Source organism: Neofelis nebulosa, chromosome 9 (assembly GCF_028018385.1).
Source record: "Neofelis nebulosa isolate mNeoNeb1 chromosome 9, mNeoNeb1.pri, whole genome shotgun sequence".
NCBI classification, from domain to species: Eukaryota; Metazoa; Chordata; class Mammalia; order Carnivora; family Felidae; genus Neofelis; species Neofelis nebulosa.
In genome coordinates this window covers 112979201-112994867 of record NC_080790.1, presented here as the reverse complement: position 1 = coordinate 112994867, position 15667 = coordinate 112979201, and the positions used below count along the sequence as shown (strand labels likewise).

The 15667-nt window shown below is 49.1% G+C and overlaps 1 gene segment (V, D, J or C); it reads right to left on the bottom strand.

Annotated features, from left to right (window-relative positions):
* Positions 1-930: 930 nt before the first annotated feature.
* On the bottom strand, positions 931-15611 carry LOC131485534 (signal-regulatory protein beta-1-like). The segment is given in 7 exon segments: positions 931-1086; positions 4378-4486; positions 4602-4928; positions 9375-9683; positions 12109-12429; positions 14212-14523; positions 14947-15611. Coding segments are annotated over 5 exon segments (1218 nt in total).
* Positions 15612-15667: the final 56 nt, after the last annotated feature.

Sequence of the window (15667 nt, the reverse complement as noted above, 5' to 3'; positions counted from 1 at the left end):
AGTTTTAATATGTAGAACATACCGAACTCTTTGCCTCTTAAACCACGTGCATATGTAACTTTAATAAAGGTAAAATCGAATCTAGGTGAGTAGATCGATAAGAGGTACTCAGAATGTCCACACGATAAGCAGTAATACAGGCTTGATAAGCTTTCTGAATCTAAGATCGATGTTCAAAACTCAATTACCATCCTATACAGAGGCCCAAAACCCAGTGCAAACAATAATAATAATTTTTAAAGATTCCATAAACTAGAAAGTTAATACTCTAGTTAATAGCTCTAACTAGGGATGCATAAGAACCATAACGGAACAAAAAGCCCTATAAAATGGTGAATTAAAAGTCATCAAAAAAAACCGAACATGAGGTGTCTCATGTCCATGAGTGGCAAAACTCATTGGAAGATGTCAGTGCGCCCAAATGAGTACATAAAGTCAGTGTAACCAAATCATAATCGTAGGGGCGCCTGGGTGGCGCAGTCGGTTAAGCGTCCGACTTCAGCCAGGTCACGATCTCGCGGTCCGTGAGTTCGAGCCCCGCGTCAGGCTCTGGGCTGATGGCTCGGAGCCTGGAGCCTGTTTCCGATTCTGTGTGTCTCCCTCTCTCTCTGCCCCTTTCCCGTTCATGCTCTGTCTCTCTCTGTCCCAAAAATAAATAAAAAACTTTGAAAAAAAAAAATAAAAAAAAATAAATAAATAAAAAAAAAAAATCATAATCGTAAAGGTGTTTATAATGAACGTTGACAAAGTGATTCTCAAATGCGTGTGGGCCAAGGAGAGCCTGGCCATTCTGAGAAACCAGGACCAGGTGGGAAGTTTTGCCCAAAAGAGGTATCGAAACGTGTTCTACAGCTATTCTAATGAAGACAGCAGTTTTTTATTTTTGTTTTTTAACGCATTTTATTTTTTGTTCTTTGGTGGAGCGGCTCGTCAAATCTTTCATGCACTTATAAAATGGGATTGTTTGTCTTTAAATATTGTCTCTCAGGAGTTGGCGAGCTTTGTCTTAGATGGCGGGACAGTAAATGCTTTATGCTTGTGGACCGTCAGGTCTGGATGGCAATCACTTCTCTCTGACATTTCAGCCTAAAAGAAGCCACAGAATAAAACTTGACTCGCACAAACAGGGGGTTGTACCTAGCCCGCCTGTGTCCCAGATACAAGTCCTCGAGTAGATTCGTTTGACAAATACTTTCTCATCGGTCACCTTCCTTTTCTTTTTATCAACAGTATCTTCTGAAGAACAAGGTTTAAATTTTTATGAAGTCAAATGGATCAATGTTTTCCTTTCCAGATTGTGCTTCCCATGTCTTACCTAAAAGAGTCTCTGCTCACCCAAAATCATAAAGATTTACTTTTGTTTGTTTGTTTGTTTGTTTGTTTTTTCCTCCAGTTCCTTCTAGAAGCTTTACAATTTTAGGTTTCAAATTTAGGTCTAGAAAAAAAATTTAGGTCTATGATCCCACTGAACACATTCATTTGTTCTGAGTATTTTTGTGTGCATTGTACGATAATCTTTCTATAAGGTAATATTCTTTTAAGACCGTATTAAATGCTGTGTATGTTCTAAGGAAATGGTCACATCAAAAGTTGGGGCGCCTGGGTGGCTCAGTCGGCTAAGCATCTGACTTTGGCTCAGGTCACGACCTCGTGGCTTGTGAGTTTGAGCCCCACCTCGGGCTCTCTGGTGTCAGCGCGGAGCCCGCTTTGGTTCCTGTCTGCCTCTTTCTCTGCCCCTCCCCAGCTCGTGTTTTCTCTCTGTCTCAAAAATAAATGAGAGCATCGAAAACTTTTTGAAAAAAAAAAAAAGTCGTCAAAAATGAAAAGCTCTGGGGCGCCTGGGTGGCTCAGTCAGTGAAGAGTCCAACTTCGGCTCAGGTCATGATCTCGCGGTCGATGAGTCAAGCCCCGCAACGGGCTCTGTGCTGACAGCTCGGAGCCTGGAGCCTGTTTCAGATTCTGTGTCTCCCTCTCTCTCTGACCCTCCCCCGTTCATGCTCTGTCTTTCTGTGTCTCAAAAATAAATAAACGTTAAAAAAAAAAAATGAAAAGCTTTTTTTTTTTTTCTACTAGAAAAGCTCCCAAATGACACTAATACAGCTGCTGTGTGGACCACAGCAAGGGAACAAGAGGGACTCTCTCACTTGTGCCTGCAGAAACAGAGAGAAAAATGCTCATTGCAAAGTTGTATTACCCAAACAGCAGATAGAGCTTTAATACTATCCTCAGAGTCGGCCCTAAGTTGTAGAATATTCTTATAATATTTTTTTAATGTTTATTTATTTTTGAGAGAGAGAGAGAGACAGACAGACAGAGCATGAGTCAGGGAGGGGCAGAGAGAGAGAGGGAGACACAGAATCTGAAGCAAGTTCCAGGCTCTGAGCTGTCAGCATAGAGCCTGATGCGGGACTCAAACTCATGAGCCGTGAGATCATGACCTGTGCTAAAGTCGGATGCTCAACCAACTGAGCCCCCCAGGCCCCCAGAGTATTCTTAGAATAGAGAGCCATGGAGCTGTGGAAAGTTAAGAAAATGCAGCTACATATACCAACGTGAAGAAAGCCCACATGCTACGCCGAGCCCAAAAAATAAAAGTTCTAGAGTGCTGTATACCGTATAACAGCATTTATATAAAACTTAAAACATGCAAACTAAAATTTTGTATTCCTTAAGGATTTATAACATGTTGTAAAATTTTAAAATCCACTTTGAGAAGGATAAACATGAAATTCAAGACCGTGTTTTTAAAAGAAACAGGAGACCGTATCAGCAATATATTACTATTTCGCAAGGACAGGATGGGGAGGGCCAAGGATTTCTTATATATTTCCTATATGTTTCGGAACCAAAACAGGCTCATTCCAGGCAGTGACCTCAAAACATATAGGGGTCAAATAAAATCGTACTTGCAGAAGGTGTGTATGAAAGTAAAATGCGTTCCTCCAAAATAAGGAAGCAGCTCAAGTGTTTACCAAGAGATGAATGGATAAAGAAGATGTGGGTATATGTCCACGTATACACTGCACATATACACACATTACTCAGCCATAAAAAGGAATGAAGTCTTGCCACTTGCAGCAACATGGATGGATCTAGAGAATATAATGCCAGCTGAAATAAGTCAGGGAGAGACAAATACCATATGATTTCACTCACATGTGGAATTGAAAACAAAACAAATGAACGATTTAAAAAAAGGAGGCACACCGAAAAACAGACCCTTACCTGTTGACAACAACCCGATGGTTACCAGAGAGGAAGGTGGGGGGTGGGGGGGTGGGGAGGGGGATGGGAGAAATAGGTGAAGGCAGTAAGAGTACACTTAATCGTCATCAGCCGTGATGAATGCATAGAATTGTTGAATTCCTAAGTTGTACACTTGAAACTGATATAACACTGTATGCTAACTGTACTGCAATTCACATTTTAAAAAGAAAAAAGGAAAGTAAAATGTGCTCTGAAAATGAAGGGCTGTTCCTCATCACAGACACAATGGGAACCTTCTTTTCTTGACCCTCTTGATTGTCTTCGGGGCAGAGGCAGGGCCAGTGTGAAGCTCAGTGCATCAGGGTCTCTGGGTCCCTGAGACCAGGGTCCATCCTTGACTCTGCTCTGAAGAGAGCGGAACGTCAGGACTCCGCTCCGAGAGAAGAAACATCAGGAGGGTGTGGGGAAGGGGGCATGTCCAGGATGGAAATGGGGGCGGGGGGCAGCTTCTCCCACCATGTGAGCCTCCTGGACGGGGTGGGAGGAAATTCATTGCAGATCATGCATGAGCGATCGTGGAAAAATCATTCATTCATTCATTCATTCATTCATTCTTGTATTAATTCCCCAAATACTGCCTGGATTCATGGTACAGATCAGAAATAAGACCCCTACTCACTACACCCCAGCCCCCTCTGTCTGGTATTCTGAACTCCCCCCACCCCACGTTCATGTTTGCCAGTAGTCTGAGCCTCCCTGTCCCTCGATGGGCTCCATTAGTAGATTTTAGCAATACTTTTCTAATTCATTCCAAAATAAGTCCTACGAAAACTGGCGTATATAACAGTATATGAGGGCACCCTTTGGAGCTTGAGGCTCAAAGCTTTGACCTTCATCCCACCTCCACACCTTGGATCCCCACCCAGGGTTCCAAGGGACTTCATTTAAAAGCCTCCAAACCCAGGGCACTGCTGGATGGGTGAGAGCTGGAAGCCTCTGAGATTTCCAACAGACCTTTGGAGAAAACAAGAGTATTTCCAGCCTTTTCTTGAGCCTGGATCTCCCTGGGAGGCACAGTGTGAAACAGTGGCCTTACCCTGGACTCCTCGCCAGCCCACGATGGTGACCATGACCTCTCTCCTTATGTACTAAGACCTGCCCCCAACTCACCTGTTACCGGCTCCGCCACGTGCAGATGTAGGTGACTATGAAACTCATCGCCAGCAGCACCTTGAAGCCCAGAAGGAATGCCACAAAGATGAGGCAGGCATCTCGGGACCTAAGTACCAATGGGCAGAAGGACACGGCAAAGGGGACACTGTGAGTTTAAATACCTCACTCCACTCAGGAGACAAAGGTGACCTAGTTGCTCAGAGCAGTGGAGGTGGGCTTACCTGAGCTTCCGATGGGCTTGTATGTGCCGTGTGCTTCCGCAGACAGTATGAGGCTGGCCTGGATGGGAGGTTGGGTCTCGTGCTGCACCTTACAGGTGAGCACCTGCTCGGACCCCGGCCCTGACACGTTCACCAAACGCAAGCTTTCCAGGGCGTAGGTCCCATCGCTATTCTGCTTGGATGGGAGTTGCTCAGCTCCCTCGATCGTATGGCAGTTCTCCGTCCAGGTGAGATGCACACTCTGTGGATAGAATCTCTGCACGCGGCAGGTGACAACCACCAAGTCCGAGGAGGGTGAAGACTGGGACACTGTCACTGTAGGGGGAACTGACACAGCCCAGAGAAAGCAGACAATTACTATAGGAAGGCCACTGTGGGAGCCTGGGAATTCCTTGACGATGGGTCATCTGCCCAGGGTCTGCCCCAGAGGAGGATCCAGGTACTTGTGAACAGATTCCTGCATAGGTAAATGCATGGCTGAATGAGAGTGTGCTTTGAGTGAATGCATGCTTGATGCACGGTCGGATGGAGGAATGCATGGATGAAAGAATGAATGGGCTTGATGAAAGCCTCCAAAACTTGCTCTCTCTCTCTCTCTCTTTTTTTTCCACTTTGGCCATGAAAGATGCAAAGATGAACATTAAATGCCATTTAAGAACCTAGAAGTCAGTTGACTCACTCCATGACTTGATAATTCTAACATTTTAAGATTCACAGACTCTACATCTTTATGACTCCAAGGTCCTGAGATTTTACATCCGAAGGAACTAGGATTTGGAGAGGTTCAGTAACCTGCCCGAGGTCACAAGTGGCAAAGCTGGGGTCACACCAGACACAGCGTGTTTTACTGTCGTGCTAGTCGGACACCCCAACTTTCAGGCTCTATGCATTTATGATTCCCGGCTTCTGAAATCATGATCTAACGACTTCTAGAACTCTTTGCAACTGGGTTTTCAGCTGTGCAGTAGAATGTATTCACAATGAGGAGACTTTGGAATATGTTTTAATATGACACAACCTTGTTCTCGCGGTCCATGAGTTCAAGCCCTGCGTCGGGCTCTGTGCTGACAGCTCAGAGCCTGGAGCCTGCTTCGGATTCTGTGTCTCCCTGTCTCTCTCTCTCTCTCTCTCTCTCTCTCTGTGCCCCTCCCCCCTCATGCTCTCTGTCTCTCAAAAATAAGTAAATGTTAAAATTTTTTTTTAAAAGATGAGTGGGACAGCCAAAGCAGGACGCCGTCCCCAGAAGTCACTATCTGTACTCAGCCTTTCCCCCCTCAGCACACAAGCAAGGATTACTCCCAAGCAAAGAGGAAGAACTGGAGAAGGGAGTATTCAGGATGGAGGAAGCCTGGGGTCCAGGAAGGATTGGCCAGGGTAAGTAAGAGGGCGTTAGAGGACGCCAAAGACCACAGAAAGGAGGGACAGGCTCACATGCCCTTTCTAGCCACCAGGGAGCTCTCCTGGCTGTGTGGTATCCAGGCAGCGTCCAGAGGACAGAGACCCAGGCTCAGCGGATGATCGCTGTTTCAACACACAGAATGGCAGTGCATGTGTGGTCCCCTCTAATCCTCACAAAACCACATGAGCTGAACAGGGCATATGCTACCTAGTATCAGAAAACAACAACAAAAAGCCACTTAGAAGGAACCTGTACCAAACAGGCCCCGATCTCATAAAAATTCTCAAGGAAGAACTGGTTGAAACTTCATCTGGTAAAATGTTTCAGTGATGAAACTAATTTTGTTTAATTTACATCTTAATTCAATATAAAATATAACCACAGCGATGCACCGACTCTTGGAAGGAGCGAGTGCTGCAAGTCTAAGGAAGTAGAGAGAATTTTCCCCCAAACCTGACTCTACGTCCTACCAGTGAATCCATACGGTACCTGCACATTTCACATTCGCGGCACCATCATTAAAAGGTCGTTGAAAAATTATTTGAATGTCCTGTTGATTTTCACAGGGGCCTCTTTCAATCAATGCGTTCTCTCTTTAAGTTTTTAATGCTTATTTATTTTTGAGACAGAGAGAGACAGAGCACGAGCAGGGGAGGGGCAGAGAGAGAGGGAGACACAGAATCCGAAGCAGGCTCCAGGCTCTGAGCTGTCAGCACAGAGCCCGACGCGCGGCTCGAACTCACGAACTGCGAGATCATGACCTGAGCCGAAGTCGGACGCTCGACCGACTGAGCCACCCAGGCGTCCCAACAACGTGTTCTCTCTTTTGAAGTGCTCACGGAATGATGAGTATCATGGATCTTCTTCGTTTTCCATCTGGAAGCACTCAGAGGCTTTGCCTGTGATGCCTGCGGTCCCCCCATCGTTGGCATCAACTTCTCGAAATACAACTTTTGCAAGATCTCTGATTTCATTTCACAATGGATGCAGATTCCTTCTGCATAGCGTGGTCTCTAGCTTGCCACGCTTCAATCAAGGCAAGACTGATCTAGAGCAGAGGGTTTCTAGACTACGCACCGCCTCCCCCAGCTGCTGGTTCAGAGTGGCCGTGCTGGGGGACTTGTCCCTCCTCGAACTCCCACGATACTTCCCGCATTCTCCGCCTTGGGATTTCTCCATAACCACGAAATGTCACCCAGACCATGCAAGCACATCCCAGCTTCCCTCTCCCCACCCCCCCCACCAAGGGACAATCCCCAGGAATGCTCTACCCAGTTCCTGAGAGGGTCCCAGTAGGGCTGAGCCTCACTTGTCCACAAGGGCAACCATTCAATAACTCACCCTTTCTTGAGTGTCCTGCCTTCCCTGTCTGACCCTCCCCACCCCTTATCCTAACCTCTGTGCCTCTGTGGATCCCTTCCCAAACACCTGCACCTGGTCCTGGTTTCAGGCTCTGCCGTCAAGGGAACCCAGATAAAGACACCCACAGTGGCATTTCTGGGACGGGAAACCCAGCAGAGGTGCAGCCAGTGCTGAGCAGCGAGGGGTTTGAGTGGGGGCTAGTTTTACAAGTAATTCATTTGTGAATATCTGTATTTTCTAGGATTTTTGCTTTCCTACACAATTGTCCTAACTCCAGGGAGTTATATAATAAATACTCAGGTAATGAAGAACCCTCTGAATTATCATTTTCCTACTTTACGCTCAAATATACTGAGGCTGGGAGAGCCTAAGTAACTAAGCAGGCAATCCCATAGATGGTAAAGAGTGGATAGAAGCCTGAGTTCACCTCTTGCACTGCTGGTGGGAATGCAAACTGGTGCAGCCGCTCTGGAAAACAGTATGGAGGTGCCTCAAAAAATTAAAAATAGAACTACCCTACGACTCAGCAATTGCACTACTAGGCATTTATCCAAGGGATACAGGTGTGCTGTTTCAAAGGGACACATGCACCCCCGTGTGTATAGCAGCACTATCGACATAGGCAAAGTATGGAGCAAGCCCAAATATCCATCGATGGATGAATGGATAAAGAAGATGTGGTATATATCTACAATGGAGTATTACTCGCCAGTCAAAAAGAATGAAATCTTGCCATTTGCAACAACGTGGATGGAGCTAGAATGTACGATGCTAAGTGAAATAAGTCAGTTGGAGAAAGACAAATATATGATGTCACTCATGTGGATTTAAGATACAAAACAGCTGAATGTGAGGGAAGGGAAGTAAAAATAAGACAGAAACAGAAAGGGAGACAAACCACAAGGGACTCAAATACAGAGAACAAACTGAGGGCTGCTGGCGGGGTGTTGGGTGGGGGGGAAGGGCTAAAGGAGTGAGGGGCACTAAGGAGGGCACTTGTTGGGATGAGCACTGGCTGTTACATGTAAGTGATGAATCACTGAATTCTATTCCTGAAATTATTATTGCACTATATGTTAACTAAATTGGATTTAAATTTAAAATAATAACAATAATAATAATAATAAAAGAAGCCTGAGTTCATATGAAAAATCTCTCACTCGCTGGCTTTGCAACCTGGGGATGGCTTTACTTCTTTGAACACGAGTTTCCTTCTGTAAATCCTCAAGGGCACAAACAGCACAGGGCAGTGGCATACCTTTAATTCGTCAACCCACATGAGTGTGCTTTACTCACTGTGTGCTATGTTCATTTGAGGTGTTAATGTCAGTATTTTTATTCGTGTAAAATGATGTCTTTCCTGCCACAATAATAGCGAAAATATTGAGAAAATATTTTATAGACTTTAAAGTCCGATGCACATTTAAGGAATTAAATATTATTGCTGTGCATCCTTGGACCACTCACTTGCCTTCTCTGGGGGTTAGACTCGTCATAAACAACGGGATGCTTGCTATAATTCCTCCTAGGCATGATGCCCATGACCTCACCGAATTTACAGACCTGCCAAGCGTGGGTCCAGGCCAGGAAAATCGACAACAGCAAAATCAGATGACACATTAGGCCCTTACCTAAGTATGAGTAATCGTCCAAGATGACATAGTCCCTAAAAATTAGAAGCTGCAAACACCTACATCCTCTTCATATAAAACAGCAATAATAAAAACATGAACTTCCTGGAAAATACCGTTCCCCATTTTACAGATGAGGAGACTGAGTTCAGAGAGGTGACGTGAATGGTACAAAGAATAATCAGTAGCCACCCCAGCGACTGCCACCCTGAATGGTTAGCACGAGCAAGGCACTGTGTTGTGCACCTTACAGGTGTCATTTCACTGCACCCGTGCCACCACCAAGTGAGGGCTGTGCCATTTTCAGAGGAGGAAACGGAGGCAGAGACGTCCACAGCCCAACTCTGCACGGACCCACCTGAGCAGCGAGAACGCCCTTACCACGGAGGTACTGGTCCAGGCTGATGGCTTTCTGGAAGACCGGTGTGGATTTATGACTGACGTGGCATTGGACGAAGGAGAGCACATCGTCCGCTTGCAGCAGGACGAGCACTCGGCTGGTCACATTGTGTGTGTCCCCACTGGGGTGGACGTAGGTCTGCGTCTTTGGGAGCTTGTGGTTCTTTTTAAACCAGGTCACGGTAATGTGGCGCGACGGGAACCCGGAGGACACGTAGGTCAGCTGGATGCTCTTCCCCGGCTCAGATCGCTGAAGGGGGCCTTGCAAGGAGTAGGAGTAGGTGCTCCGGCCTGCAGGGAGAGACCACCCCTCCCATGAGAGGCACGGAAGTGCCCAGAGACCACGGCTCCATGAGAAGCCCCATCGCGTCCTCCCCCTTAGGGTGTAAAGGTTAATTCCAACAGGAGTGGGATTCTGAAGCCGACATCAGAGGCCCGACAGTGACTAGACGGGGAGCACAGCAGTGTGTATGGGGCCGACTCCCACCCACACCCCCCGGCCAACACCCGCATCACTGGACTCATCTCCATTTCACAGATGAGGAAACTGAGGCCCAGACAAGCTAGGTAACTTGCCCACGGTGCCCAGCCAGTCAGTGGCAGAGCCGGGGTTCTTAGCCAGACAGTCTGGCCCCAGGGTCTTTGCGGTCTCAGCTCAGGCGTGTCCTCTATCCCCGACAAGGGAATATCACATCCATGCGCAAAGCTCCTGGGTCAGAGAAAAGCAGGTGGCACAGAGAAGACCTTAAGAGCACAGGCGTTGGGGGTCACACTGGGCTGGGCACCCCGGCGACTGCAAACAGTCCAGGTGCCAAGCAAAGGTCAAGGAAAGGAATCCCCAGCAGGCCAGGCGAGCCCCACAGGTGTCAGGACACAGATGAGGAACTGAGCCCTGGGCAGGAGGTGCTTTGCCCGAGGGCTCAGATGGTTGGTGGCAGCCTTGTGATGGGACACCGATCTGCTCAGCTCCAGAGTCTGGCCACCTCTAAACACGAGATCCAGAGTCTGCTTCCAAGGAGCGAGGGTCCCGTTGGCAAGCAGATGGAGCCCCACAGCAGGTGGCCCCGTGGGAAAGTGCCAGTGTAATGACTGAACCGTGTGCACAGCGGGGCCGTTCAGGGACAAGGACAAATCAGAAATAGAGTACGTAAGCCTGAGTTTGAGAAGAGACCTGAGGTAACACTGAGGTCTATATTCTCCGGCAGGATGGGGGAGAAAAATACAAAAGAGCACAGTGATTTTGCAGACAGACCACCCTGCCTTTTGACCCCAGCTCAGACCTCTCAGACCTCGGCCCCTCCGTTGCCTGCCCTGTCCTATGTCAGCCAAGCTACGTGAGCACGACTGGGACACGGTAAGTGCCCTACAGGCATCAGCCAGACGCGAACGGAGGGCCGAGGTGGGGATACCGAAGAAGGGCTCTGTGGGCCAGATCGGGGAGGTGCTGCTGTGCAGGGGCACTCGCACTGAACGGAAGGGGCCCTGAACGCCAGAAAAGGAAGAAAGATAAGACAGAGAGAGGAAAAAACTCGGAGTGAGTCAGTAAAGAAGTGACTCAGAATGAAATAACCATACTTGCTTTTCCGAGGACAAAAGACCAGTTTGGAGTTTTCTATCCAGATCTGTGTATCCCACTGGGTGGGGTGGGGGGGGGGGACACTTCTCTTATTTCTGCTGGACGTGGACAAAAAAGAACCTGGAGAAACTGAATGGTGAGTAGGATCATTCCCCAAGAATTCTTACAGCAGGCAGATCAAGGCTGGATCTGTCCAGGAGAGATAGGATGCAGGGTCGAAGCCTTTGCTGGGAAGACGGGCTGTTGTGCCAGCCCCGCCTCCATCCACCCTTTGCTGGGAGCAGCAGGGACCCTGAGACATGTGCACAGACGCAGCCATTCACACCTGCACACACCTCCTGTAGGGAGCTGTCCTCCCCCACTTAGGGCGGTTCTGGAGAGCTGTCAGTCCGCACTGGGGCTCCCCTAGGCCTGACCAATCACGATACTCTCTTCTCTTCCCATCCCCACACCCCCTCCTGGCCCGTCATTCATTCTCCCGAGCTGATCCAAGCTGGTCCAGGAGAAGCAGCTTGCGCGGCTGGTGTGGGTCTGAACTGCGAGCAGGCAGCTCCCCCTAGTGGACACAGTCATGCGCGGCCACAAAGGGCGAGAGAAGGGGAGCTTGGAGAGGATTAGGATGGGCGGAGGGAGGCAAGGAGGAGAGAGAAAGGAGGCAGAGAGAGAGAGAGAGAGAGAACTGAATAGGAGAGAGGAGAATCTTGCTCCAGCACCCACTGTGTTTCCCAGCTAAGGGAGTTGAGAATTCTGGCCTCTTTGAAATTGACTCTCAGAAACTTCCAGCTGAACCAGTCTTGATTAAAAACCTTTGGGGCCCAGCAGTCCCTAATCTCTGCCATTTCCTGCAGTCAAGCGTGAAGGCAGCAAACTTCCTACCAGAAGAGTGCATGGGACTGGGGAAGGGAAGTCCTGCTCCTTGTTGGTGAGGGTGGGGGGGAAGGAGGGAGGGAGGGAACTTAGGGGTGAATGGCTCCGAGTTTTATCGCCAGCCCAGGGAACCCTCCCTTCCGTCACCTTCATCCAGTGCCACCCCGAGCCCCTGACCTACTACAGCCTGCACCCCAGGCCCATGCTTGGTGTTTTCATGCCTGACTCTCCCATCCATGCCGCCCAGAGGGGCCAGCAAGAGACCGCACCCACCTTTCCCCAGCCTGGGTGCCTGGGCCTGCAGGGTGATGTTGGCCCGGACAGGTGGCTGCTCATCCTGGACCACCCAGCAAGCAAACTTGCTCCCGTCCAGCGTGGCCTCCGCCTGCCACGTGTGCTTCAGAGAGTAGGTACTATCTGGGTTTCTCGTGACCTGTGGGGACTCCACCGTGTGGACCTGGTGTCTGTTCTCCATCCAGGGGAGACGTAGGTGGGAGGGGTAGAAGTGGCTCGCGTGGCAGGTGAGATTCACTCTCTGTTGCACGTGGATGTACGTCCCGGAGGTCTTGGTGGTGATCTTCAGGGTGGGGACAACTAGACAACCAGAAAGAAACATCTGTTGAGATTACCCCTGCCCAGCTGGCCTCTTTCCTTCTCCCAAGAACCAGACACGAGACCTGTCACTCTCATCCGTTACCTTTCTTGTATGCTTAATGTAAGGCAAATAAAGTGAAATGTTAACATTCATTAAATATGAGTAGGGGTGCCTAGGTGTCTGGTGTGTTATTTTTTGTATGTTTGAAATATTCAGTACCATGAAGCACAATTTTAAGAATCACTGGGGCACCTGGGTGGCTCAGTCGGTGAAGCGTCCAGCTCTTGATTTCAGCTCAGGTCATGATCTCACTAGTTCGAGCCCCGCATCAGGCTCTGTGCTGACAGTGCAGAGCCTGCTTGGGATTCTCTCTGCCCACCCCCTGCTTTGACTCTCTCTTTCAAATTAAATACACATTTAACAAATCAAATTAAATTAAGTTAATAAAAAGAATTACTGGGGCACCTGGGTGGCTCAGTCGGTTAAGCGGCCAACTTCAGCTCAGGTCATGATCTCACGGTTCGTGGGTTCGAGCCCCGTGTCGGGCTCTGTGCTGGCGGCTCAGAGCCTGGAGCCTGCTTCTTCCTCTCTGCCCCTCCCTTGTTCGTTTTCTCTCTCTCTCTCTCTCTCTCTCAAAAACAAACATTAAAATTTTAAAAATTGTATTAAAAAAGAGAATTGCTAAAATACGATGCCCACAAGGACAAGGATTTTTTTTTTAATTTTTTTTTCGACGTTTTTTATTTATTTTTGGGACAGAGAGAGACAGAGCATGAACGGGGGAGGGGCAGAGAGAGAGGGAGACACAGAATCGGAAACAGGCTCCAGGCTCCGAGCCATCAGCCCAGAGCCCGACGCGGGGCTCGAACTCACGGACCGTGAGATCGTGACCTGGCTGAAGTCGGACGCTTAACTGACTGCGCCACCCAGGCGCCCCAAGGACAAGGATTTAACTGTACTCGTTGCTGTATCTTCAGCACCCAGAACAGTGCCTGGCAGGCAGTTGATACTCATTATTTGTCGAATGAATAAGACATTTAAAAAATTTTCTTGAAATTTACATTTATTTATTTTTGAGAGACAGAGAGAGACAGAGCCCAAGGGGGGGACGGGCAGAGAGAATGAGACACAGAATCCGAAGGAGGCTCCAGGCTCCGAGCCGTCAGCCCAGAGCCTGACGCAGGGCTCGATCCCACGAACCGCGAGATCATGACCTGAGCCCAAGTCAGACGCTTAACCGACTGAGCCACCCAGGTGCTCCAGGACATTTTTTAAATTTAAAAATAATAACAATGATATTAATAGGGCAATGATATTAATAGATGCAATGATAGTAGCAGTGATATTAATCGCAATGATATTAATAGATATTAATAGAGCTGTTTGGGATGGAAAGTTGAGACAAGATCATGAGATAATAGTAAGATGATGATGATGGTGATAAATGGAAAGTTGGGACCAAACATTCATCAACAACTTCTTGTGTGCCAGGCACTGTTCTAGGTACTTCATAAGGAATGACTCATGTAATCCTCACATGAAATCTACAAGGGCTTATTTTTATTCCCACTCTAGGAGGGGACAGAGGCCCAAAGAATTTAGGGGACTTACCCGAGATCACACACGACGTAAAGTGGTACAGCCAGGATTAAACCCAGACGGCCGCCCCCGGTCTCCCGGGGGGGTGGGGGGGGGGGAGAATGGGACTTTGGGCAGAAGACGCTGAAAGCCGATGCTGCTGGGAGATGACACCCCTCCCCCCACGCTTCCTGCCCATCCACCTTGGAGCACTTGGAAGAGGTTCATGGTCTTTTGCAGAGGCTCTCCCAGCGCCCTGTGGGTGACTTCGCAAGTGATCTCCAGTAAGAGATCCTGGAGGGTCAGGGTCACCCACACCTTACTGGTAACGAAGTAGTTGCCTTGGTTGTTGGTCACCAGGTGCTGGGCTGAGGCTGGATGCTCATCGCTGCCCTTCATCCAGGTGACATTGAAATCCCAGGAGCTGAAGGGGCCGGCGGTACAGTTGAAAGGCACCGGGTTTCCCGGGGTCGTCCTCCGAGATGGGCCCGTCAGAGAGATGAAGGGCCGCCCGGCTGCGAAAGAGAGCTTGTGACCATACAAGGCGCATCCGACACTCAACAGCCTGTAAGGGCTGCCGGTGGCACATCAGGCCTTGGGGACTGACTGTGTGCTGTGTCTTGTTCCGGCCTTCGGGAGCATAGGACGGATGATGACAAGTAAACAGACAAACATAGCATTCTAACTGGGGCTCAACCTCAGGGAAACAGAGTGCTGAGGTTAAAAAAAAAAAAATGCCAGAAGGCTTATTCTAGAAGAAAATAGTAGTCTACGGCCATACCACCCTGAGCGCACCTGATCTCATCTAGAAGAAAATGAGAGAAGGCTTCCTGGAGGAGGTGACATTTTGAACTGAAACTGAGAGATGGATAGGAGCCAGCCATGAGGAGGGGCATGGGAAGAACATTCTAGAAAGTGGGAATGGCAGGTGAGAATACCTTGAGAGGCTGAGAGATCTGTAGGACTCCAGCATCATGGGCAAAGAGGTCCAGATGGGGAAAAGCCTGTGGTTCAAGGTAATGCTGCTGACTCTATTCTGAGTGCGACCGGAAGCCATTGGAGACCGTGAACACAGGACCAGGTGGCCTCGCCGACGTGATTTAAAAGGATACTGTGGTTGCCGTGTGGAGGATGGAAAACAGGTGGCAGGATGGGAGCAGCGACAGCAGTGAGGAGGGGACCCAGGACTGCCTGGGCCAGGCCGGTGAGCGATGGGGGGGACCTGAGACCCGTTCGGCAGAAACAGCCAGCAGGACTCGGTCACAGACTGGACACAGCGGGCTATGGGGAAATGTGTCCCAGGCTTTTCTGTCGGGCATCCGGGCGGACGGTTCTAGGTTCGGGGAGAGGTGTGGCGAGGACACAAAGATCTCCCTTTTGGACACCAGTGTGACATCGAGAGCCACTGCGGGCAGGGATGGCCAGCCCTCCTAATCCGGTCCTTCCCGTCCACATCTCCACTTGCTCAGCTCCGGGGAAGCGACATTCTCTCCACCTGAGGCAGCATCCCCCTTCCTCTTCTAGCCTCCAATCTGTGCCCTAGAGTCATCCCAGGACACCTGCAGGACCGGGCTCCCCTCCCCCTCATGACAGCCTGCAGGGGCGTGACAGCGGTGACCTCTGTAAGTCTTCACTGCCCCTGGCCTCCCCCCCGCTCCC